The sequence below is a fragment of the Panthera pardus genome, unplaced genomic scaffold (assembly GCF_024362965.1).
Source record: "Panthera pardus isolate Hobbes unplaced genomic scaffold, ASM2436296v1 HiC_scaffold_15, whole genome shotgun sequence".
Classification (NCBI taxonomy): domain Eukaryota; kingdom Metazoa; phylum Chordata; class Mammalia; order Carnivora; family Felidae; genus Panthera; species Panthera pardus.
In genome coordinates, this window is record NW_026526710.1 from 6083636 (window position 1) to 6108585 (window position 24950).

Sequence of the window (24950 nt, forward strand, 5' to 3'; positions counted from 1 at the left end):
TTTTAAGAAACACGGCCACCAGGATGTTTCCCAGTGCACGTGGGGCACACGTTCTCATTCTAATGGACAGCGCTGACCTCGAGTGTTGGGCAGGAGTAAATGACAGCGGGTCAACGGGCTTATGGGCCGAAACCCCTGTAATCCTCTGCTGACTGGCTGGAAAACACACGCAGAGGTTCTGCCTAAGGTGGACTCTGCCGTGGTGTAACTACACACACGTGCGTTTTATTTATTTATTTTTTTAAGTTTTTTTTAACGTGCATTTATTTTTGAGACAGAGAGAGACAGAGCATGAACGGGGGAGGGTCAGAGAGAGAGGGAGACACAGAATCTGAAACAGGCTCCAGGCTCTGAGCGGTCAGCACAGAGCCCGACACGGGGCTCAAACTCACGGACCGTGAGATCAGGACCTGAGCCGAAGTCGGCCGCTCAACCGACTGAGCCACCCAGGCGCCCCACACACGTGCATTTTAAAGAAGGCCTGTGATCTGAGGGTGCTAGAGAGATGGGTGGAACGAGTCAGCTGGAATTAGGTTTGACTTCGACAGGAAGCGGGGCAGAGACTGAGGACTCCTCTTTTCCCGTCTCAAAGACTGGGGCTGCCCCGGGCCGAGGGACCGGGCACAGCAACCTCTAAAGAGGCGTGTGACCGGGCTCGGTGCATGGGCACCAGACTCAGGCAGACCTGGTGTCATCTCATCTCAGGCTTTTCCAGGTGCATGACCCTGGGCAAGCTGCTTTGTGTCCCTAGACCTGTTTCCTCATCTGGAACGTGGGACAGGAGGAGTGCTAAGTCACTGGGCTGTGGCGAGGAGACCACACAGCTGGGTGTTTGTCATCAGCTGTGGCCTCTGGCTCGGCTCCACACGGGCCCGGGAGACACAGGCCTGGATCATGGATGGGACACTTCTCGACGAGGCCCCGAGGGTGCCCACAACTTCAGCCTGAGGCCTGGGGCTTGGAGATGACCCCCGAACAACGGCCCCTCCCCTGCTCCTTCTCCCCTCCCCCCGGCATTGGGCCCGGAGCCCACCATGTCGGATGGGACGCCCACTCACGTGGTCAAACACTTGACTCTTGGTGGCGCTGTATTTCTGTGCAATGGCGTCGGCCACAGCGTTTGGGCCTATGAACAGCGTGTTCCAGTTGTGAGAGCTGAGAGGCAGAGGCAGAACAGGGAGGTCAGACCAAGGCTGAACGAGCGGAGTGTCTTCTCAGGTGCAAAGCCTCAGAGAAGTAAGCTCACTGCCCGCCCTTCACCCAGGGCCCAGAGACGTGAGCAAGGACAATACAATCCCTAATATCTGACCAGCATTTGCTTTGTGCCACAGATTAAGCACTTTGCTTATATTAACGCACCTAATTCTAATAACACCAAAAAAGCAAGGCACCACTGTGATTCCCCCCCCACTAAGCAGATGAGGAAAGCGGGGCTCGGCAAGGTCATGGTGAGAGGCTGAACCCATCCCAAGGGGCCAGAGCACCCGGGCAGCTGGAGGGGCGGGGCCCAGAGGCTGGTAGCAGGTAAGGACCTGGAGCTGTTGGCTTTGTCTTTAGATTCTTTCTTCTTCTTATAAGACGATGATCCTGAGGTATCGGTGTCCTCACTGGCTTCCTTCTTGATGGTGGACGGTAACACGTGTAGCATCCTGCCCTGTGGGGGGCGGGGGTGAGAAGGGGGTAGAGAGAGGAAGGGAAAGGGTACGTCCACATCCTGCCTCAGGACACCAGTCCCTCCACCGGCAGCTGGAAAGGCTGGACAGAGTCTCGGGAAGAACCATGTGGCCACCCACGCACAATGTGGGGCCTGGCCATGTGACTCAGGGACGGGACACTGGTGGGGACCTTTTGACACAGCCTCACAAGGGAAACTGAGTTTATAAAATGCCTGCAGGGGTGCCTGGGTGGCTCAGTCGGTTAAGCGTCCGACTTCGGCTCAGGTCATGATCTCACGGCTCGTGAGTTCGAGCCCTGCATCGGGCTCTGTGCTGACAGCTCAGAGCCTGGAGCCTGCTTCAGATTCTGTCTCCCTCTTTCTCTGGCCCTTCCCCTTTCGAGCTCTGTCTCTCTCTCCCTCTCAAAAATAAACATTAAAATAAAAAATAAATAAAAAAATAAAAATAAAATGCCTGTAGCAGCCCCCCTCCTGTCCTCTCGCACGGAGGTGGGGGCACCACATGGGCAGGAGCCAGGTCTAGCTGGAGAGATCAATAAATCATGAATGAACGAATGACTGGGGCAAAAAGGAGAAAGGGAGCTCGAGGTGGCCTGGGCTTGAACAGGCCTGCTAAGCACACTACATGGTAACACTGGAAAAAAGGAAGAGTTTCTTACACCCTATTGTGACCATTTAATATGACCAGGTCCAAACTCTCTTTCCTTATTTCTCTTCCCAGCGGTATTTCTGGGGACGGACAGCATATTGGTTCGTGTGACAAACAGTTGGGAGTGTGTACTGTGTGCCGGGCGCTGTCCTAGGTGCTGAAGGGCCCTGCCCTCATGGAGCCACCTTCCACTGGCTCCGGTAAAAAGGAGTGGCTTCGCACACCATCACGCGTGTTTTCTTGTAAACGTGGGTGCCTGTGCACGTGGGCACACGCACCCCTCCTCGACCTCCTGGGCCCAGCCGCCACCCGCCAGCCTCGAGCAGTCACCTGGAACACCTGCCCATCCACTTCGGCGTAGGCCTTCACGGCGTGCTCGGGGAACATGAAGGTGACGAAGGCAAAGCCCTTGGGTTTCTTGGTCAGGCTGTCAATGGGGTAATGAAGCTCAGACAGGGGACCTGTGGACAGGAGAGGCGTCAGCACCTCGGGGGCCGGGGCTGGGCCCAACACGCAGATGGGTTTTAACACATAACAGCTGCTGTTCTGGGTTGGTCACGGCCACTTGGCCCAAGGAACAATGTGGCAAGTGGTTGGCACCAGACCACCTCAAGGGTCAAGAGTGTCCTTGATTCACAGTCCTTTATGCGGCTACCCTCAAAGTACAGGTGCCTGGGCTGGATCCTGCCTCCACACGGATGTGTGTGGCCTTGGGCAAACCCCAAGCCTCCACATGCCTCAGTCTCTCGTCTATAACACGGCACCCCAAGAGCACCGAGCTCACAGGACAGCGGTCAGTACATCCACAGGGGCATCAATGTGTGCAGTGTGCTGAACGGCACTGCTCTAGAGTTAGTGCCCCAGAGGCTTCTGCTGTGACGTGATCATTATGCTCTAAATAAAGCCTGTCTGAACCGGCTTCCACCCTAAACATCAGGCTGCCCTCTCTGTCTTCATCTTCCTGAACGGACACCTGCCCGTCCCCTCGCCCGTGCGGCCCAGCCCTGCTGTGCAAACCAGGGCAGTGGCCATGGGCTGGGAGGTTATACCAACGTGCCTGCTCGCAGAGTCCTGCCCGGGGCCGCCCTGCCCCCACAACAGGCACTCAGCCGAGCTCAGGTCCTCACGGCCGTCCTCCAAACGGAAGTGAGGGATCCCAAAGCTTCCAGGCCTCACCTTCCACCTCAAACCCTCACTTCCTTCCCTCCAACGGCCTTACAGACACACACAGCCCTGCATGCCAAGCCGAATCCCAGGCCTTCCAATTCTCGCCTGAGAGAGAACAGCAGCAGCGACCGTGACGGTGGACATGACCCTTGCCGTCAAATGCACTTGGGACGCTAGGTCTGGAGAGCGAGGCCTCAGACGGTGGAGCTCAGACCGAAGAGCACGGTCACATCCACACCACCAGTGACCGGACTTCAACCACTGAGCAGCGAGGCAGTCCGGACGGCATGGGCAAGCTCCTCAAAACGTTTCCGAATCTCGTCTGTGCTGGGGTCAGACGGTGAGGGCAGGAGAGGGCAGGTTCCGACAGCACGCGAGGCCTGTGATGCCACCTTTCACTGGGGGCCCTGCTAACCCCCGGTGTAGGTGACATGTCGACGCTCACCCCAGCTCAGGGATCATTAGCCCCATCTATGGATGAGCAGATGGAGACTAGAGGGGTGACACCCTTTGCCTGTGGTCAGGAGCCCCCCAGGAGGCGGACTGGACCGGAACTCAGGCCGTGTGCTTGCACTACGTGCCGTGGGCGTGCGCGGTGAGCGGGAGACGGGGCCCCTACCGAATCTGGAGAAGAGCTGTCCCAGGTCTTCCTCGGTGCTGCTGTAGGGCAGGTTCCGTACGAAGAGCCTCCCAGAGTCGGCCAGGTCCTCCTCCTCTTCGTTCTCCCCGAGGGTCCGGCCTGGCCAGGGTTTGGCGCTGTTCTTCAAGGGCCCCTTGGCCGTGGGGGCGTTCTTTTCCCTGAACACCTCGATGTAGCGCCCGCCTGCAGGAGGAGGGAGTCAGGGCTCCGGAGCAGGCCCGGAACCTGCCGGGACTGCTGGGTCGCGATCCACACTCCCTTGCCGCCTTCCAGGTGTCACGGCCAAGCCGACAGCGCGGGCTCTGGCTCTACTGCTGGGTGGCAGTCTGGGCCGGTGCTGGGCCTGAACCCGGAGGGCCCCCTCCCCGAATCTCACCCATCCGACTTCAACCCTGGGGGAGCCTGCCCCGCCACCCCGGGCCCCTGTGCCGCATCCCCTCTGGGGGCGGGCCTCCCCGCAGGGCTCGCAGCTCTGCCCGGGCAAGGGTGTCACGTGACAGCCAACGCTGGAGAACGGTCTCTGTGCAGCACCCTGTGCGCCTGATTAGACCCTGATCATCCCCTCCACGTGCAGGTAGTAGGTGCTCAATGAAAACCGACCGCCTGACTTACTAACAAGACTCCTCGGGCTTCCCACCTTTCCTAACAGCACTCGTGTCCTCACTGGGGGGTCACTGGCTGGCCCTGAATCACCTGTCTGCACTGGGATGCATCACAGACTGCATCCGTGGACATTGTTCGGGTGACCCCCCCTCCCCACCCCCCAGCCCAACGGTGGGAACATGTGTTTGCTGCCCCCTCCACTGAACGGCCTGCCCGCGAAGCCAGAGCCGGCTCCCCTACTCCTCCGGGCTTTGCTCCAATGTCACCTGGGTGAGGCCCAAGTGGATGAAGTCCTGTTTCAAAACGCGGCTCCTCCAATCCCAGCCCATCTGACGGCTGCCTGTCTCTGCCCGCCGCGTGTCAGCTTTCTCCAGGAGGGCAGAGACAGGTCCGTTCTGCTCACCGCTGTATCCCCCGTGTCGGGAGCAGTGTCTGGCCCCCAGCAGGCCCTCCACAAAACTTCACAGGGCAAATGAAGGAGCCAAGGAAGCCCTGCGAGCAGGCAGGGGCAGGCTTCCTTACCCATGTACTCCCTGTTGCATTTGAGAGCTTGTTTCACTTCCTCCTCGCTGCTGAAATCCACAAAGATGTACCCTGAGGGACGATGACAAAGACAGAATCTGTAGACACGGGTGGGAGTCACCCAGGAGTGCCCGTGCTGTGCTAGGTGTCCGGGGGGAGCCCGAGCAGAAGGTGGGGGGGGGGGGGAATCTCCCATTTCTGCCAAGTCTCCAAAACACAAGCTGACTCTCCTGCCCCCTCCCCCTCCCCGCCCCAGGCCAAACTTCTCTTTGCAGGGAGCCAGTGGGGAGACACCGTGGCCCGGCTGTACATGTGGAGGGCCTACAGGAGTCACGAACACGGGAGGCCCTCACCTCCCTTCCAGCCTCACCCCAACCGAACCAGGGCCTGCCCCATGGCCATCCCTGGAGACGTGCCCGAAGCTGCCGTGTTACGACCTGCTTGGTGCCTGCATGGCCTTCTCCACATCTGTGAGCGCCTGAGGCCCCAACGTGCATACAAAGGAGGACCCAGGAGTCCTTCCTGGAGCCCGGACGGACTGAGGCCTCACACCTCCACCTCACACAAGGCCTCAGTGCTGTCAGGAAGCAGAGCGTCAGGGCGAACAGATGGCAGGGCTGTGACCTCGTCCAAAGCCCACGGTCCGAGGCCTCTATCACAAGGCTGTTTATTCCCTCCTAAGATTCTCCTTCCTGTCTGTTCCCAAAGGCAGGCTCCTCATCCGTCCCCATAAACATCCTCCCCCCCCTTCCCTCCCCCTCTGCCACACCCCAGCCCAGCCTACCGCTCTGATCCTTCCCAGGAGGGCTGCAAAGCCCCACCCGGCCCACAGCCCCAGGACCCTCCTGTCACGAGCCAGGGGTCCGTTCTATATCCAACTGTGGCCTCCCTATGCTTTAAGCCACTGGCAGGGTCCTGCACCCAGGCTGAAGTCCACGGTCATTAGCAAGCCCCAGGCCTGGGGGCCAGGTCCTGGGTCCTCACCGGCTATTCTAAGGGGACATTCTGCCCCTCCTCAAAAGCGTCATGGTCACATGCCTGCTCCCTCCAGTTCCCAAGCCTCCAATAGGGTTTAATAGCAGCTCTTGGGGAGTGTGCATAGGCGTTCAACCCTGTTTAGATGCTGTGTGTGTACTAACTCACTAAACGAGTTAATACAATTTAATGAGGCAGGACGCCCTACTACACAGTTGAGCAAACTGAGACAAAGTCCCTCATCCCTGGGCACAGGGCTCGCGAGCGGCCGAGCTGGGATCTGAGCCCAGGCAGGCGCTCGTCACCCCGTCCTCCACCGCGCTCGGAGAGCTGGGCAAGGAGGGAGGGCTGGCAGGTGGAGTGGACCCGCCTGGGAGGCAAGGTTGCGTGCTCAGAGACCGGGGAGGAAAGATGACAAGAGCCCCCCAAAGTAGGAGCCCTTGCGTCCCTAGACATCAGCCACAGTTCCTGAACCCTCCGCCCATGCCAGAGTCTTCTCGCCCAGGATGCCCTGCATGCCCAGTGCCGGCCTCCCCATGGCCGGAGGCCCTCAGTGCATTCCTCCGTATCCTGCAGCCTCCCGGCCTGGCCAGCGGGTAGGCTCTCCAAGCTCAGGCCCTTCTTTCCAGCATGCTCCCCACCCCTCCGAAGCCTAGAGAGGGGGCCGGCCACCAGGAGTGGGAAGGGGCGCAGAAGAGGGCAGCACAGGGGCAATACCACACATTCTCAGCAACTCAACAGTGCTGCCCGTGGACCCGGCCCAGAAAACCCCAGGACCAAGGACATCTGTTTTTTGTTTTTTTTTTAAATGTCTACTTATTTTTTTTTCAAAGAGAGAGAAACAGAGTGCAAGCAGGGGAGGGGCAGAGACAGAGGGAGACACAGAACCCAAAGCAGGCTCCAGGCTCTGAGCTGTCAGCACAGAGCCCAACGCAGGGCTCAAACCCACGAACCGTGAGATCATGACATGAGCCGAAGTTGGACGCTTAACCACCCAAGCGCCCAGGGGTATCTGTCTAAACAGAACAGGTGAGCTGACGAGTGCAAGTGTGGGCTGAGGTGGGGAGGGGAGAGAAGAGGAACAGGTTAAAACGACCCGCCAGGCCGCCAGGGAGGCTGGCCCTGGTCCTGAGCGCTTCAGCCCGTCCACTGAACGGGGCCCCGCAAACTGCAAACCCAGCAGCTGCCCCGAGCCTCCATCGATACCGCCTGCCTCCCCCTCAAGCTGGCACCGGCCTTACCTGTCTTGTTCCCGTGAGCATTTCTCACTATTCGAATGGCCACTGGTCTCAGCGGGGCCAGGAATTCCATGACATTCTTCTACAAGAAGAAAAGGTTTTCCTCCTTTATCGACCCAGTAACAGACGTGCAACCCCATCAAGAAACGGGGGCCAAATTTCTGAATTCAGAGAGGTCCCCACAGTGGCTTACCCTTCAGCATCTCTCGCACCTCTGAATAATACGTATCTTTTCCCCTTCATAAAACTACCTTAGAAAAGGTTTGTAAAAAAAAAAAAAAATTGGGAGTGAAAAGTATAAATATATCTGTAGAGTAGTAACGTCCCAATCAGCATTTTCAGGCGTGGTTTCTGATCTTTTTTCTTTTTACATATTTGGGATTAACTCTTTTGTCACTTCTCATTAATGCACGAATATCTGTCCATGTTACTTCTTCAAGGTGACACATAGAAACTTAAAGGGCTGTTGTAGACAGTCCCCGATTTTCTGAACTCTTTCTGTTTTGGACTAAAGGTGATTTAAACACACTTTCTTTTTTCTCTTTTTTCTTTTTTTTAATGTTTTATTTATCTTTGAGAGAGAGAGAGAGAGAGAGAGAGAGAACGAGAGAGAGGGTGACAGAGAATCCAGAAGAGGCTCCCGGCTCCAAGCTGTCAGCACAGAACCTGATGTGGGGTTCGAACTCATGAACCACAAGATCATGACCTGAGTCGAAATCGGACACTTAACCAGCTGAGCCACCCAGGCACCCCAAACACATTTTCTTAAGACGCCCACAAATGTACACAATATTAGCAAATGCCGAAAAGTACAAAACAAGAAGTCAAAAATGGCCCCGGTTTCCAATGCCCAGCTCACTTTTGTTGGCTTTTTATTAAAAATGAAAGTAGGGGAACCATTCTCATTTGTGTACTGGCTTTTAAGCCTGTTAGAGAAGCTTCAAAGGTGCAAGCCACCGTAAAAATCAAGGCACAGAAGACGAATGGAAGAAGTCCAGTAAAGTTGGGAATGTGTGCTGTTACTGCCCCCATTTTTAAAAATGTCAAATTACCAAATTCTCCCCCCCCAAAAACCTTTTTCCTCATTTTCATGTGCCTACTGAGAAATCTAGCATATGACGGAAGGTGTGTCCTCTTTATGGGGCACCGGGGCGGCTCAGTCGGTTAAGCGTCGGACTCTTTTGACTTCAGCTCAGCTCCCCATCTCACAGTTCCAGAGACTTGAGCCCTGCACTGGGCTCTGTGCTGACAGTGCACAGCCTGCTTGGGATTCTCTCTCTCTGCCTCTCCCGGGCTTGCACTCTCCCTCCCACAAAATAAACATTTAAAATTAAAAAAAAAAAAAAAAAAAAGGTGTTATCTCTTGGAAAAAAAAAAAAATTCATCAATCTACACTCTTCTGTATGTTGCATGTTTTACTTGATGGTACATCCTGGGGACCTTCCATACCAGGACATTCTTTTAAGTGACATATCATATCCTACTGTTTCAATGTGCCCCACCTTAGTTAACACCAGCTAACTAAACTCCAGTTCGCGCGAGTCAACGAGACCTTGTGTTTTTCAGTACGGGCACTATGGAAATTTGGGGCCTGGTGATCTGTCCTGTGCACTACAGGATGCCTGGCAGCATCTCTGCCCTCTGCCCCCAGATGCTCCCTCCTCGGCTGCAACAATTGAAGCCATCTCCAGATATTGTCAAGTAACCCCTAGAGGGGGCACACCATCCCCAGCTGAGACCCCCTAACTTAGCCACTTCTTTTTTTAATTTATTTTTTAATGTTTATTTTTGAGAGAGAGAGAGCAAGCAGGAGAGGGGCAGAGAGAGAGGGAGACACAGAATCTGAAGCAGGCTTTGGGCTCTGAGCTGTCCGCACAGAGCCTGACATGGGGCTCGAACCCACGAACCGTGAGATCATGACCTGAGCTGAAGTCGGACTGAGCCACCCAGGCACCCCTAACTTAACCACTTCTTTAAGGACAAAGTGTAAAGGTTGTTTACTGGTTTTTGTTTTTGGGTGTTTTTTTTTTTTTTTTTTGCGTTTCTAAATAACACAACATAAATTGATGCATTAAGTTACCAATTAAACAGTAACACGAAAAGGCTGCAGTGAACATTCTTGCACTGAAATCTTGGTGTATGTGAGCCGTTCGCCTACAGCAAACTCCTAGCATTAAAATTGCTGGGCCAACGGACTTCAAGCTGTATTACAAGCTGTAATCATCAAGACACTATGGTACTGGCACAAAAACAGACACTCAGATCAATGGAACAGAATAGAGAACCCAGAAATGGACCCATAAACGTATGGCCAACTAATCTTTGACAAAGCAGGAAAGAATATCCAATGGAATAAAGACAGTCTCTTCAGCAAGTGGTGCTGGGAAAACTGGACAGCGACATGCAGAAGAATGAACCTGGACCACTTTCTTACACCATCCACAAAAATAAACTCAAAATGGATGAAAGACCTAAATGTAAGACAGGAAGCCATCAAAATCCTCGAGAAGAAAGCAGGCAAAAATCTCTTTAACCTCAGCTGCAGCAACTTCTTACTCAACACATCTCCAGAGGCAAGGGAAACAAAAGCAAAAATGAACTATAGGGACCTCATCAAAATAAAAAGCTTCTTGCACAGCGAAGGAAACAATCAGCAAAACTAAAAGGCAACTGACAGATTGGGAGAAGATATTTGCAAATGACCTATCAGAAAAAGGGTTAGTATCCAAAATCTATAAAGAACTTATCAAACTCAACACCCAAAAAACAAATAATCCAGTGAAGAAATGGGCAAAAGACATGAATAGACACTTCTTCAAAGACATCCGGATGGCCAACCGACACATGAAAAAATGCTCAACATCACTCATCATCAGGGAAATACAAATCAAAACCACAATGAGATACCATCTCACACCTGTCAGAATGGCTAACATGAACAACTCAGGCAACAACAGATGTTGGCAAGGATGAGGAGAGGATCTCTTCTGCGTTGTTGGTGGCAATGCAAGCTGGTGCAGCCACTCTGGAAAACAGTATGGAGGTTCTTCAAAAAACTAAAAGTAGAACTAGCCTACGACCCAGCAAGTGCACTACTAGGCATTTATACAAGGGATACAGGTGTGCTGTTTCGAAGGGACACGTGCACCCCCATGTTTATAGCAGCACTATCAACAATAGCCAAAGGATGGAAAGAGCCGAAATGTCCATCGATGGATGAATGGATAAAGATGTGGTATATAAACACAATGGAGTATTACTCAGCAATCAAAAAGAATGAAATCTTGCCATTGGCAACTACGTGGATGGAACTGGAGGGTATTATGCTAAGTGAAATTAGTCAGTCAGAGAAAGACAAAAATCCTAGGACTTCGCTCATATGAGGACTTAAAGAGACAAAACAGATGAACACAAGGGAAGGGAAGCAACAATAACATAAAACCAGGGAGGGGGTACAAAACAGAAGAGCCTCTTAAATACAGAGAACAACAGAGGGTTCCTGGAGGGGCTGTGGGAGGGGGGATGGGCTCAATGGGGGAGGGGCACGAAGGAACCTACTCCTGAAATCACTGTTGCACTGTATACTAACGTGGACGTAAATTTAAGAAAAAAAAAAAAAATGCTGGGCCAAATGTATGTGGCTTCTTAATTTTGACGGACGCTTCCAAACTGCCCTCCAAAAGGCTGCACTGCACACTTCTACCGACAGCCTGCCAAAGTATTATCGAACTTTTAAAATGTTTGCAGGGGCGCCTGGGTGGCTCAGTCGGTTGAGCGTCCGACTTCAGCTCAGGTCACGATCTCGCGGTCCGTGAGTTCGAGCCCCGCGTCGGGCTCTGGGCTGATGGCTCAGAGCCTGGAGCCTGCTTCCGATTCTGTGTCTCCCTCTCTCTCTGCCCCTCCCCCGTTCATGCTCTGTCTCTCTCTGTCCCAAAAATAAATAAACGTAAAAAAAAAAAAAAAAAAAAATTAAAATGTTTGCAAAACGTAATCTTCCAGATTGGACCTGTAGTTCTTCAACTCTGAGTGAACTCAAGTATCTTTACTGGCTCATATGAGTTCTTTTCCTTAAAAGACCTCCTAACCTTTTGTCCATTTTCCTTTCAGGTCACAGGTCCCAATACCAACCTATTTATTTGTAAGTTAAAGAGACCTGCCTGTTCTTTGGTGATGAATGTCTGTCATCTCTTGACTTTATGACATCTGTCGTCCTACAGAAGGTTTTAACTGCTGTGCAGTCAATTAATCCATGTTCTTCCTTACGGCCACCAAGTTCTGCAACAGCTTGGAGGGCAGTGTTTCATACTAATATGATAAGTAAATTCACCCCATGCTTCCTCCTGTAACTTTCATAGTCTCGTTTTTTAAAGCTTTCGGTACATCTGAAATTTATCTTGCTGTAAGGAGTAAGGCAGGAATCCATCTTTCATTCTGCAGAAAAGCTCACCGATTGTCCCATTATTATATATAGAAAAATCTCTCTTCTCATTGATGTGGACCACCCCCATGACACTAAAGTAAATGCCGATATAAATTTGAGTTTATTTCTGGATTCTATCGTATTCCATCAATCTGTCCACAACTTTGCTTGAACCAAAATGTTTTAAATGCTATAGCTTCAATCAGGTTTCAGTATCTTGTAGACAGAGGTCTATTCTTGCAGGATATTCCCTATTGTTACACCATCCCCTCTCGTGATGAACTTATTCTTCTGTAAGAATTGGTATCTTTACTTTCCAAAAATATATGGCTTTCCATTTATGCTAAGTATTCTTTTAAGAATCCCTCACTGGAATTTAACATTTCCTTTATACAGAACCTATAAAACTTTCATTAGAGTATCTATAAAGCCTCCCTTCACACACACACACACACACACACACACACACACACACACACATAATGTTCATCAGAATATCTAGAGGCAGGTTTTCTTTCTGGCTTAAACACAAATCTTTTCTTCCACTGTATTTTGTTTTTGTTCATAGAGAGGGAAAAAGTGACTATTTTTTATGGCATTAGTTTTGCAAAAAGACATCTAACGTTTACTTATTTACATTTTTAAATTTTTTTAGGTTTACTTATTTTTTGAGAGAAGGAGAGAAAGAGCAAGCCGGGGAGGGGCAGAGAGAAGGAGAGAGAGAATCCCAAGTGTAGGCTCTGCACTGTCAGCACAGAGCCCAACCTCACGAACTGTGAGATCACGACCGGAGCCGAAATTGAGAGTCGGATTCTTAACCGACGGAGCCACCCAGGTGCCCCATCACGTTTACTTATTAAGTAAAGCATGATTCTCTGCATGTTTGATATTGAAAGGATTCTGACTCTAAGTTACCCGATAATTCAGAGAGTCTAGTGCGACCCAAATACTGACTGCAGAGATGAACTTGGATGAGCTTAATTTTTAAGAATCGGTAAATACAGGGGCGCCTGGGTGGCGCAGTCGGTTAAGCGTCCGACTTCAGCCAGGTCACGATCTCGCGGTTCGTGAGTTCGAGCCCCACGTCGGGCTCTGGGCTGATGGCTCGGAGCCTGGAGCCTGTTTCCGATTCTGTGTCTCCCTCTCTCTCTGCCCCTCCCCCGTTCATGCTCTGTCTCTCTCTGTCCCAAAAATAAATAAAAAACGTTGAAAAAAAAAAAATTAAAAAAAAGAATCGGTAAATACAGACTATCAAAACAGAGGAACCCTTCGAGAGAAAAAAAAAGGGCAAAGATATATATGGTTGGGCACTTTGTAAAAGAAGATGAATTACAAATGTGATTGGCCCCACCAATGATTTAAAATATAAATTAGGATGGGGTGCCATTTTCTCCTGTCACGTTGACACAGGTGAACACCCGGGGTTCACAGAAGCGGGCATTTCCATACGTTGCTGAAGACAGTGTAAACCAGCAATATGCTTCCGAGGGCAACTGACATTCCGTATCAAAGCCTTGAAAGTGCCCGTGCGTGTGCCTGCGTGATATCTGTCTGAAGCAAGGGTTGGCAAACTGTGGCCCGCAGGCCAAATATTGCCCATGGCCTGCTTTTGCATGACCTGAAAGCTAAGAGTGGTTTTCCATTTCTGAAGGGTCATTTAAAATAAAGGAATGTGGTCCAGATACCCTAGGGCCCCCAAAGCCTAAACTCTGTGACCTCTATGGAAAAAAATCTGACCTCTGGTCTCAAGGAATGCTGACCGCATTATTATTATTAACGGCGAAGTCTGGAAACAACTCCCAGGTCCCACCTTTGGGGATTGGGGGAGTACATATCACAGTGCGTCCAGAGTAAGTCACGTGCAACGTGAACGACGACGCTGGTGGTGTAGGATGCAGAATATTCTACACCACGCCCCCTCCCGATGAACTTACTCTTTTACAAGAATTAGTATCTTTACTTTCTAAAAACGTGTGGCTTTCCATTTATGTAAGTGTTCTTTTCAATCCCTCCCTGGCTTGCTCTCTCTTTCTCTCAAAAAGTAAATAAACATAAAAGAACTTGAAAATAGTAATTAAGTAAACATTAGATGCCTTTTTGCAAATCTAGTGACATAAAAAACAGTCACTTTTTGTCCTCTCTAGGACCAAAAACAAAACGCTGCAGGATATTCAGCATTCAAAAATATTGTTGATATATTGTGAAGTTTGAAAATAGTTTCTACTGTAGGAATGCTTTTTAAGCTAGAAGACGGTGATCATTGTTTATATACTAAGAAAAAACTGTCTAAGATCAACTCAGAATTTATTAGTGGTTCTCACTGAGATACAGGGATATGTCGGGGGGGGGGGCCATGTGGGTGTGTAGGAAGTTGTCCTGCTTTGCCTGGGACAGTCAGTAATTACACCCGCAGGAAGTACCCCTGCGTCCTGGCTCCCTATCTGGTGAACATTCCTCTCACCCTCAACTTGATTAAAGAACATTTTATTTACCTTTTTTTTTTTTAATGTTTATTTTTGCGAGAGAGAGACAGAGACACAGCATAAGCAGGGGAGGGGCAGAGAAAGAGGGAGACACAGAATCCGAAGCAGGCTCCAGGCTCCGAGCTGTCAGCCTAGAGCCTGACGCGGGGCTCAAACTCACAAACCACAAGATTATGACCTGAGCTGAAGTCAGATGCTTAACCGACTGAGCCACCCAGGCACCCCTTGAACTTTTTTAATGTTTATTTTGTTTCTGAGAGAGAGAGAGACAGACAGAGCATGAACGGGGGAGGGGCAGAGAGAGAGGGAGACACAGAATCGGAAGCAGGCTCCAGGCTCTGAGCCGTCAGCCCAGAGGCCAACGCGGGGCTCGAACTCACGGACCGCAAGATCGTGACCTGGGCCAAAGTCGGACGCCCAACCGATGGAGCCACCCAGGCGCCCCAAAAGAACGTTTTATAGGTTCATCCTAGTTCTAAGTAATTTTACCTTATTTAGCTACTTAAAAAAAGTCTTCTACTGTAAACTTTTGTGACTTCCATAAAGGAGGGAATCTGAAGAGTTCTCTGCTGTGTAAACCCAGAATCTAACACTACGGCCTGCAGGCCAAAAGCGGCTGGCAGCCCGTTTTTGTCAGTCAAGTTTTTCTGGCGCACAGCCATGCCTATTTGCGTACCTATCGTCGAGGGTGGTCTCTGTGTTGCCACAGCGGGTTGGGCAGTCGTAACAGGGACCGTATGGATCACAAAGCCCTGAGTGTTTACCAGCTCATCCTTTTCAGACGTTTTCACCAGAGAATGTCTCCCACGTAACCAGGGGATGAAACTGGTCTTTCTCGGTCTCTGTTTCCTGACCCTGTCAATGCCCGAGATCGGAAGCTCTCAATTTGACCCCAATGCCTTCCAGTTCAAGTCCTCAACTGGTCCTGAAGTCCCCATGCAGCACAGCGTCCTGGAATCCTCACCCCCGTCCCCTGCTCTCCCAGGGGCTCCTTCCCCTCGTCACGTTGTCGGCACCTACCTCCGTGACGTTGAACGGGGCTCCCCGCAGCCTCACGGTGTGGGGGGTGGTGGGTTCCTTCTGGGTTGCTGGTTTGTCTGCCTGAACGACGGCAAGAACAGAAAGGGCCACAGTGAGTTTCTTGCCACAGCTGCAGGAGGTGGCCCTTCCAGACGCCTCGGCAAGGACTCAGAGGCACGTGCTGCCAGGGCGAGCCGCGGGATGCTGACAAGCATCACGCCGGCCGTGGAGGTGCCGTGTGGCTGGCGTGGAGGTGAGGGCGTGCTAACAGGGGCTCCAGGCCACAAGGAGGGGCAGAGGGCCCGGGATGGAGCCTTGAGGTACCGCGACAGTCGCTACCATTGACTGGGCTTGCTCTGTGCCCGACACTGTCCGAGGCACTTTGCAAACGCGGCTGGCCTGCTGAATCTTCAAAACAACCTTAGACGATTGTGGGTTCGGGATCTTCTTTATAATGCCGGAACCCAAACCGCCCAGAAAAAAGGTAGGTTTTCTATAATCTCTTTGGCAACGAAACTTGCCCTGACTTGAAGTCACCTGCCAGGACAACCTGCCCTCAGCTGATGCGAGGCAACCTACAGGCGACCCTTACCCTGAGGGCAGGAGTGGTCCTTTGTGGTTTCACTGCAGAAACAGAAGTATGCGATGACGGACCAGACCCCACTGCGGGTGCCACACCGCCAGGGGGATCTTCCTGATCTCTGAAACTTCCAGGGCCAGCAGGTGCACCAGCACAGGGGTTTGGGAAACCGGACACAGAGGCCACTGCTATGCTGAGTGTCATTTCAGACGAGGAGAAGCACCCTCACCCCGGGTCCCACGGCTACTCTGTGTCGGGGCTGAGATCTGAACCCACAGCTCTAGGAACTCGACATTAGTCCCAAATATACATTTTTAGGAGAAAAGGACGGAGTGTGCAATCGGAAGGGGCCGAAAATGAAGGACGGAGAAGGATGAAGAAAGAAAAAGAGAGAGGACATGTGGCACCTTGAAGGGAGCTGGCTGGGGTATAGGGAGGTGAGGGCATGGAGCCCAAACACGACCCACCGGGTCCCTAAGCAGAGAGAACGCCCTGGTGGGGGACAAGGCAGCCGTCCCTGAAGGTCGCACCCACGTTTATAATGTAGACTTCAGAGCCCAGCAGTCGTGACCCCACGACTTCCCAGCCATGACCTTGGGCAAGTCGCTTCCCTCCTCTGGGCCTCGGTTTCCTCACCTACAAAATGGGACAGGAATCCCTGCACGCCCCCGCTCCCCAGAAGGCTGTCCTAAGAGTCCACGACAAACGACAAAGCGCGCGTTGTACCCAGCATGTAGGAAGCACTCAATTAATCCCATCGGTATTGCCGACCGTGGGCTCACACCCGCCTATCCTGCTACGAAACATAAAGCATCACCTGCTCCTACCTCTCAACCGGCTCATTAACACCCCTTGGCTCCGGAAGGCAGGTGGCCTCTCCACGTTGCCACAGAAAATAAACTCGGAGGGGAGAAGTGCTTGCTCTAGGACCCACGGTGAGCAAGTGGCAGGGCTGAGCCGCAGAGCTGTCTTTCCTTTATGATACCCGCCGCCAGCAAAGGGGCCGCAGCGAGCATGGGCGAGGACGAGGGCACACGTCCCCTCCCCGTCCTCCCTCTGCCTCCCGAGCGCCCGCGCACGTCCTCACGCACACACCTCAGCGCCGGCCGCCCCCGGCCTCTTGTCCCTGGACGGCGCGTCCTGCTCCGGGCCAGCCGCGCGCCCCCCTCCGTCTTGCCGGACGGCCTCGCTCCCGTCCGCACAGCTGACAGCTTCGTCTTCGCTCCCCTCCTCCTCCGAGGATGACAGCGACTCGGACGTGACCATCTTGGATTTCAGGTAGTCCATGTCGGACAGTTCCTGCTGCACGGCCGCCCTGGGTTCGCGGCCACCCTCCTCTGCGAAAAGCAGGGGGGGCAGTGAGCGGAGCAGGGGCGGGGGCGGCAGAGGGCCACCGGGGGCAGCCCCGGCGGGTCCTCTGACACGTGACGTTAACCGGGGCGAACTGCGGGGGGTTCCGGTATCTCACGGGCCACGGCTGGTCGAGAGCCACGCGACTCCCCGGGCCGGCCCTGCCCTCGTCAGCCTGCTCTTTCGACTACGGCCTGCGGGACTCTTCTGAGAGCACGGACAGGACCGTCACTCCCGGAGTGGCCTCCAGATGCTCCCGGGACACCCACCCTCTTCCTCGGGCCCACGTGAGCTGCCCGGCTTCTCCCCGGCAGCCACCCCAAACCACGCGGGGTCCCCTCGAGCTCCTGCACTTCCCTCTGCCCTGTGCCCTGGCCACCCTCTGCCAGCGACCCGCTTCCCGCGCCTCCCCTGCTGTACCCCACCAGCTCCCAGCGAGTCGTCTGGACTCCAGTGTTGCCAGAAGCTTTACCAGGCCTGAAATTCACATGGAAGTCATTCTCCCGCCTCAAAGCAAAATCGACGCCCGACCCACGACCACAGCAACTGCCACTCGGGATGGCGACTGCTCCCGCTCGCATCCCCCCCCCCCCCCGGCCCCGCGACGTGGCCGTGGGCCCCTGCTGAGGGCAGAGGTGCCCTGCCTCACCGCCTTCAGGCCTCCGCTCTACGGTCCCCTCCTCAAGAGGCCTTCCCCGGGAGCTCTCCTCCCCCCTTTCCTGCTTTGTCTCTGTGGCGCCCGTCTTTAGGCACGTCGTCAACACTGAACTTCATCTCCTGTGGTTTCTCTCCCCACCACTGGAATGGAGGCTCCATGCGAGCAGGATTCTTCTGTCTTTTGCTCACTGCTATGTCCTGAATGCCCGGCATTCAGCGGGTGCCCCATAAGTATTTGACTGACTGTGACCAGGCCCGGTCAGGGCATCTTGGGTGGGATAACCACCCCCACTTGAGGACAGCGTCTCTCACAGTCGTCTCCTGTGTCTGGCACTGAGGGGCCCAAGGTCACACCCCTGCTGGTCTGGACACACGCAGGGGCACGCGCTCCGGCAGGGAGGGTGCACGCAGATGCCCTTACCTTCCGGGTCCTCCCCAGGCCCCTCCTCGTCAGTCTCCTGCCCCGAGTCGGAGTCGAAGTTCAGGTAGTCACTGCCAGGCCTGCCCTTCCCTTTCGAGGGCTCGGCGTCCAGGGCATCGTTCGCCCAAGTGGCTGTCTGTGTCCGCTTCTGATGAACCGACAGGAACTCCCGGAACTCTGTGTCTTTCTTCAGCTGGTGGCACCGGGGCCGGGGACAAAGGGGGACAGGCAGAGAAGGCTCAGCTAGGGCGCACCCGCCTGCCTCCCCGGAGGATGAGGGCATCCGCCGAGCTCACGTCCCTGGTCTCCTGAGGACCCTGGGGGCAGTTGGTGGTACCCTTCACCAGACTAGAGGACTACGGAGCCACAGACACATGGCAAGGAAGACGAGGCCCACCTCTGCCTGCCAGGCTGCCTCACCCCCTCTGAGCCTGCCGCAGCCCTCCTAGCACCACCCAGGGCACCCACGCTCTCGGCCAATGGGACACACTCACCTTCTCCAGCTCACTCGCTACCTTTTTCGTCTTGTCATCCTGCAAACAGAAGTCGCAGACGGTGAGGGTCACAGATGAGGGGGAAGGGGGGACAGAACGCATTGCCCGGGGAGCACCCGCCTTCAGGAACCACCTGAGGGGGGTGTCTGGCCATTCCCGCTCGCACCGCCCAGCCCATGCAGGGGCCACCACCTTGCTGACATCGGGGATGCGGGTGGGAGTGACCTTCTACGCACTTTCTTAGGTTCCGTCGAGACGGAGTCTTGGCCTTTTGAGGGAGTCTTAGACTGGCTTGTTTTCTGGGCATGCTTGCTCCAGGCCCGGGGCTTTGTCGGGTCCCCAAACGACTTGCAGAACTCCACCTGCGTGGGAGAGAGAGGGTGATGGGGACACTGCCACCCGCCCAGCACGGGCGCTCCCCTTCGGCACCTGGGAGCCGGGCCTTTTCACAAAGGTGGCTGTCACTTGCTGGCTGAGTCGGCTGAAGCAAATCACAACCGATCCTTGAACCACAACCCCCGAGTTCCTGTCTCCACTCCTGTCCCGATCACCCAGGTCGAAGGTCGCAGCCACTTAACCTTTCCGATGTTCAAAGTGGGGAGGGTGGGGGTCGCTCCCACCTGCAGAGGGCTCAGACTGCCTGGCGCATGGAACTTGTGGGTGAGTGCAACGATTCTGATGACTTTAGCGAGGACGGGCAAAGGCCGGCAGGGACTACAGATGCCCCTGGGACAATACGAGTTGGAACCGTGCGGGTCCGCTTGTATGCAGATTTTTTTTTTTTTTTTTTTTTGCTATATACAGTACAGCATCGTGAATGTCTTTCCTCTCATGATTTCCTTAATGTGTTTGGGTTTTTTTTTAGCTTATTTTATCGTAAGATTACAGCACAGAACACATATAACATGCAAAATACACGTTGACTGTTATCAGTAGGGCTCCTGGTCAACAGTAGGCTATTAGTAGTTAGATTTGGGGGGAGTTGAAAGTTCTACACGGATTTTTAATTGCGCAGGGGGTCGGCTCTGGAGCCCGAGTTCTTAGCCATCCAGCCCCCAGGGTGGCTGACGCAGGGGGTCGAGGCTAAGCTAGCGGCCTCCCGGATCACTGTAATGACCGTGGGGCAAGCTCAGCTGGCCCCAGGGGACAGCTCTGGGGTGACGAGACAGGGGGGCGACCGCTTGGAAGCCCGGAAGTGCTTGGTGTCCAGCCTGAGCCGAGAGCCACGCTTTCTGCCACACTCAGGAGGGCCGGGCGGCCACCTCTGCCCCCTGGGGACAGACTACCATCCTGACACACCCCTTTGTAGGGATTTTCAAAATAGTTCTGTTTCTGTAGCAGTGACATGTGTTCAGCGTATGAAACTTAAATCAACAGAGGAAAGTACAAGTGGAAAAAAAAAAAGAACCAAACAAACAAAAACCCGTTTTTACCCTAACCCTTATCACCCGGAGGGAGAAATTAACGTTTTGGTAAAAATCCTTCCACGTGGCTCTCTTCATATCACACACTTGTAGACTGAAAAATACGAATTGTCTGAATGGGATCGCATGATACACACTTGTCCAACATCTGGTTTTCTCTTCCCACCAGAGCGTTAAGGATGTTTTACCAACTCATTAGATGTACGTGAGTGACACGGGCAGGACCTCCTCCTCCAGGAAGCTCTCCTGACCCCTTCCCAGGCCAGGACCCGGGCCCCCTGGCGCTTCCCCGTCACAGCGCTGACAACACGGACTGAAAGCGGCCTATTCACCCATGAGGACGGGGCCAGGGGCACGATGTTTCTCTAAACCCCCAGCATCGGGTGGGCGCTCCCCGCCCCCACGCTGAGTCCCACCCCGCCCCCACGCTGAGTCGGAAACCGCGGAGAAAGCTCTCCAGGGGATTCGTACGCAGGAAGTTTGAGCACCGGTGAGGTGGACCGGGGCAGCATGGTCTGGGAGCAGCCAGGCTCCGGACAGGAGCGGAGAGGGGAAGGTCAAGGGGGGTCAGGTTCGACGGGCAGGCGGAAGTGGACTCACCACAATCCGGGACGTGTCGATAAAACTCCTGTTGAAATGGTTCAGTGCCGATCGGGCCTCTTCCTCCGACTTGAAGCCGATGAAGCCAAACTTACGGAACTTGCCGTCTTTGGTGAACTTCAGGCTGCAGTCGGTCAGGGCGCCAAAGGAGGCAAACAGCTGCCTGAAACGCTCCTCCTTCATCTGGGACGGAAGGGGCGCAGTGAGGGAGGAGCAGGGGAGTCCTCAGAGCCAAGGGGGCAAAACCGGGCTGGAAACCCCGAGGCCCTGGGATTCCCTGTTAGGATAAGGAGAGCGAACACATCGGGAGGTCAGCCCTGTGGCCACTCCACAGCCAACACCTGATAAAGATAAATGTCAGGATAAATGCGTGAACAAATGAACATGGTATAGGTTACATGTGTTTGCTCATTGTGGTGGACGGTCGATGTCCACATCCTAATCCCTGGGCCCCGTGAGTATATGACTGCTGATGGCAAAGGCATTTCACAGATGTGATTACATTAAGGATCCTGAGACGGGGAAGTTCTCCTGGATTATCCGGGTGGATCTGAGGTCCATGTTCCACTATACGAGAGAGACAGGAGGGTCAGGGCCGGAAAAGGTGATGGGATGTTGGAGACAGAAAGAGACTGCACGATGCCATGCTGTTGGCTTTGACCATTCAGGAGGTGGCCAGAAGCCCAGGAGAGCAGGCAGCCTGGAGAAGCTTAAAAAAGGCAAGGAAACAGATTCTCCCCGGGAGTCTCCAAAAGGAACGCGGCCCTACCAACACCTTGATTTTAGGATTTCAGCACCGGGGTGGCTCAGCCGGTTAGGTGTCCGACTTTGGCTCAGGCCATGATCTCACGGTTCACGGGTTCGAGCCTCACGACAGGCTCTGCACTGGTGTTGTGGAGCCTGCTTGGGATTCTCTCCCTCTCTCTTCCTCTTTCTCTGCCTCTCCCCCACATGCACCCACTCTCTCAAAACTAACTAATAATAAGATTTAAAAGAAACAACAAGGTGCTCTGCCCTCCAAAACTGTAAGATTACCAATGTGTGTTGTCTAAGCCACTTCGTTTGTGGCAATTTCTTGTAATAGCAATAGAAAACTAATTCATTAATGTTCTTAGGATTTGGTCACGGGGCCCACACTATGGAAACTGGCTCCTGGCCCCCATCCTCACTCCAGCCAGGCTACCCATCCAATTCAGTGAGTTTTTTTATTTTATTTATTTATTTATTTGTTTATTTATTTATTTATTTTTTTAAATGTTTATTTATTTTTGACAGAGAGAGAGACAACGCATGAGCAGGGAAGGGGCAGAGAGAGAGCGAGGCAGAATCTGAAGCAGGCTCCAGGCTCCGAGCTGTCAGCACAGAGCCCGACGCGGGGCTTGAACTCGCAGACTGTGAGATCATGACCTGAGCTGAAGTCGGACGCTTAACCGACTGAGCCACCCAGGCGCCCCACAGTGAGTTTTTTAAGCAGTGACTGGGAGAACTGTGTGTATGTAGTACTGGGGACACCAAAAACCCCCCAAAATAGCCAATACAAGGTCTAAAATTAAAAAGACTGGAGACCTTGGCAGCCCAGTAGGAAGGAAAAACACATTTTCTGAGGCAGGTTCTTAACAACTCTGTAATCATTAAAATCTCGTATCACCCTATGAGTTAGGGATTATTATCCACGTTTTTAGAGAGGAGAAAACGAAGCTCGTGGAGGACCAATGGTCTACCCAAGGTCTACAGGATCGAGGTCTGTGACTCAGCTCAGATACATAAAAGGCAGTGAAATTCATCACCCCCACTACCTGGGAAGAGCCACGCGCAAGTCTGACCCCACCATTCCTCTGTCCAAAACCTCTTGGCGACTTTCGGACGCCAAAGGCTCATGGAGAAACCGCTAAGGTAAAACACGCAATTCTCCACGACCCGGCCTGACCCACCCCTGCAGTACCACCTCTTGCCAAACTTCTCGAAGCCCTCCCCGACTCCCACCTCTGAGGTTTTACTGGTCGTCTCCTGTGGGTGCAATCTTCCCAAAAGGCCCCGGCTAACCCTTCATTCTCAATTCAGTCATCTCCCCCAGGAGGCCTCTCCCGGACTCCTCAGGTGGGTCAGGTAACCAAGCCGCCTGTGCTCACACAGCACAGGGTCCTACTTCGATCCCTGACCTTATGTCACAGTGATCTGGCTCCTGTTCTCCTCTGCTAGACTGCTCGTGCTCTAAGGGAGGGGAGGAGGGGGGGCTGAATTTTATCTCCCACTATCTACAATGTCAGCAACATAACAAGTACTCACTACTAAATACGTGTTGGGAAAGAGTTAAGAAAAGTGTATGCTATCGTGCAAAGAGAGGCAGTACGGTGAAGGGGTCAGGAATGCACATTTCTAGAAGCAGACTGCTCAATTCAATCCCTGCTCTTTGAATTACCAGCTGTGTGCGACCTCAGGGAAATCCCTCTCCTTTGCTGTAGTTCGGTTGCTTCACCTTTAAAATGGGCGTAATAACGGAAGCTACCTTGTAGGGCTCTGCTGAGGAATAAATGAGTTACTTTACCGAAAGCCACTGGTGCAGCGCCTGGGACGCAGCGAGCTCTCCAAATGTCACCTACTGCTACCATTGGTTTTCGCGAATTCTTTCATTCATCAGACAAGACAAGCAAGGGTAAGAGAGTCAGTCCAACGAGAGAAGAAGCCCAATGAGACGGAAGTTGGGAGGGTAGCTATGCTAAAGTCCTCATCCATCACCGTGAGGCACCAAGAGACACTGCCTAAAGCAGCTGGATGCATCAACGTGTATTCTGAAGGTTTACTCCTTAGGGTAAACAATGGAAGAATTAAAAATAATATAACAGACAGTTAGGGAAAAACACATGATCAAAATTCCTCATCTTGCTTAGGGGAGGGTCAGCAGACAGTCACTGAGGTAAACAGACCACGAAATGGAGGACAGAGCACGCTATTTAGACATGAAGAAACACCAATGAGGAGTCCTAAAAACAAACCACTGAAGATGATTCCTCGTGGACAGAAAGACGGAGGCAGGATGGAGCAAAAGATTTTGCTTCTCATTTCATACACCATTGCGCTGTTTGAATTTTTTTTTTTTTGTAGTGTTTGAATTCTTAAAATCCTGTCATAGGTCCCCCACAACCGCTGGGGGGGGGGGGGGAGGAGTTACACACACACACACACACACACAATAAAGCCGAAATGGCTTTGTGTTGTCACTCCTAAGGAGAGAACCTCCTGAGGAATTAGAGTGAAGAGTCCAGAAGACGTCTCATCCCATCCAAAGGGCACATTTTGTATCTTGGGAACGAGCTTACTAGCCACACCAGTGGTGTGGGGGCTCTTCATCCCCACAAAAGTTATAGCAAAATAGGTAAGGATGAACCCCTGGGGCACGCTGCCTCCAGGCATCTGACACCACCTACTTCCCGGCTATTTCTTCACTCATTCGTTCCACATGTTTTTACTGAATGTCTACCACGTGCCAGGTTCTGTGCTGGGCTCTTGAAACAGTGACAAGTGTGACTGGCTCACCCCTCTCTACTTACTGGATAAACGGTTGAAAGCCCTTCACACGCACTCAGTCTCCTTCAATGATGCCCACTGGCCCTAAAGTTGGGAGTCAGGATTGTAACGCAGGTCCTCAACCTAATACTCCCCATTTGCCTCTCCAACAGTTTCCCGAGTGGGAGATGAATACAAGTGCAGGGTCCGACCCAGTCACAAGTCAACAAAAAAACGTGATCGGACCAGAGGGGTTGTGGAAGAGAGTATTCAGCCCACGTGGGGTGTTGGCATCTCCCCCGGAAAAGTTGTCGGGATGGAAGTCAGGTACCCTCGGACCGGCTGTGGAACCTTGAGCGCTCGCTGTCCCCCTCTCCCAACTGTCAAATGGGGGATTTGCCACCGATCCTGCCCTTTTGGGTTTCGAATACGTCCTGAGTCCTGCCCCAGGGCCGAAGCCCCTCAATTCTCCCCAGCCACCTCCTTCCTAGCCCCCAACTGGCTGCTCCCAATTTCAGATTCTCAAGT

At 53.1% G+C, this 24950-nt stretch overlaps 1 protein-coding gene across 1 annotated transcript in view; it reads right to left on the reverse strand.

The window, feature by feature from the left end:
* Positions 1–24950, reverse strand: part of RBM19 (RNA binding motif protein 19) — a 142894-nt gene that overhangs the window by 117770 nt on the left and 174 nt on the right. Inside the window, 12 exon segments of the mRNA XM_019467363.2 lie at positions 1059–1155; positions 1533–1654; positions 2655–2785; positions 4111–4314; positions 5257–5328; positions 7473–7551; positions 15393–15473; positions 17068–17309; positions 18401–18593; positions 18895–18933; positions 19131–19256; positions 20919–21101. Of these exon segments, the coding sequence (XP_019322908.2) occupies positions 1059–1155; positions 1533–1654; positions 2655–2785; positions 4111–4314; positions 5257–5328; positions 7473–7551; positions 15393–15473; positions 17068–17309; positions 18401–18593; positions 18895–18933; positions 19131–19256; positions 20919–21101 (1569 nt within the window).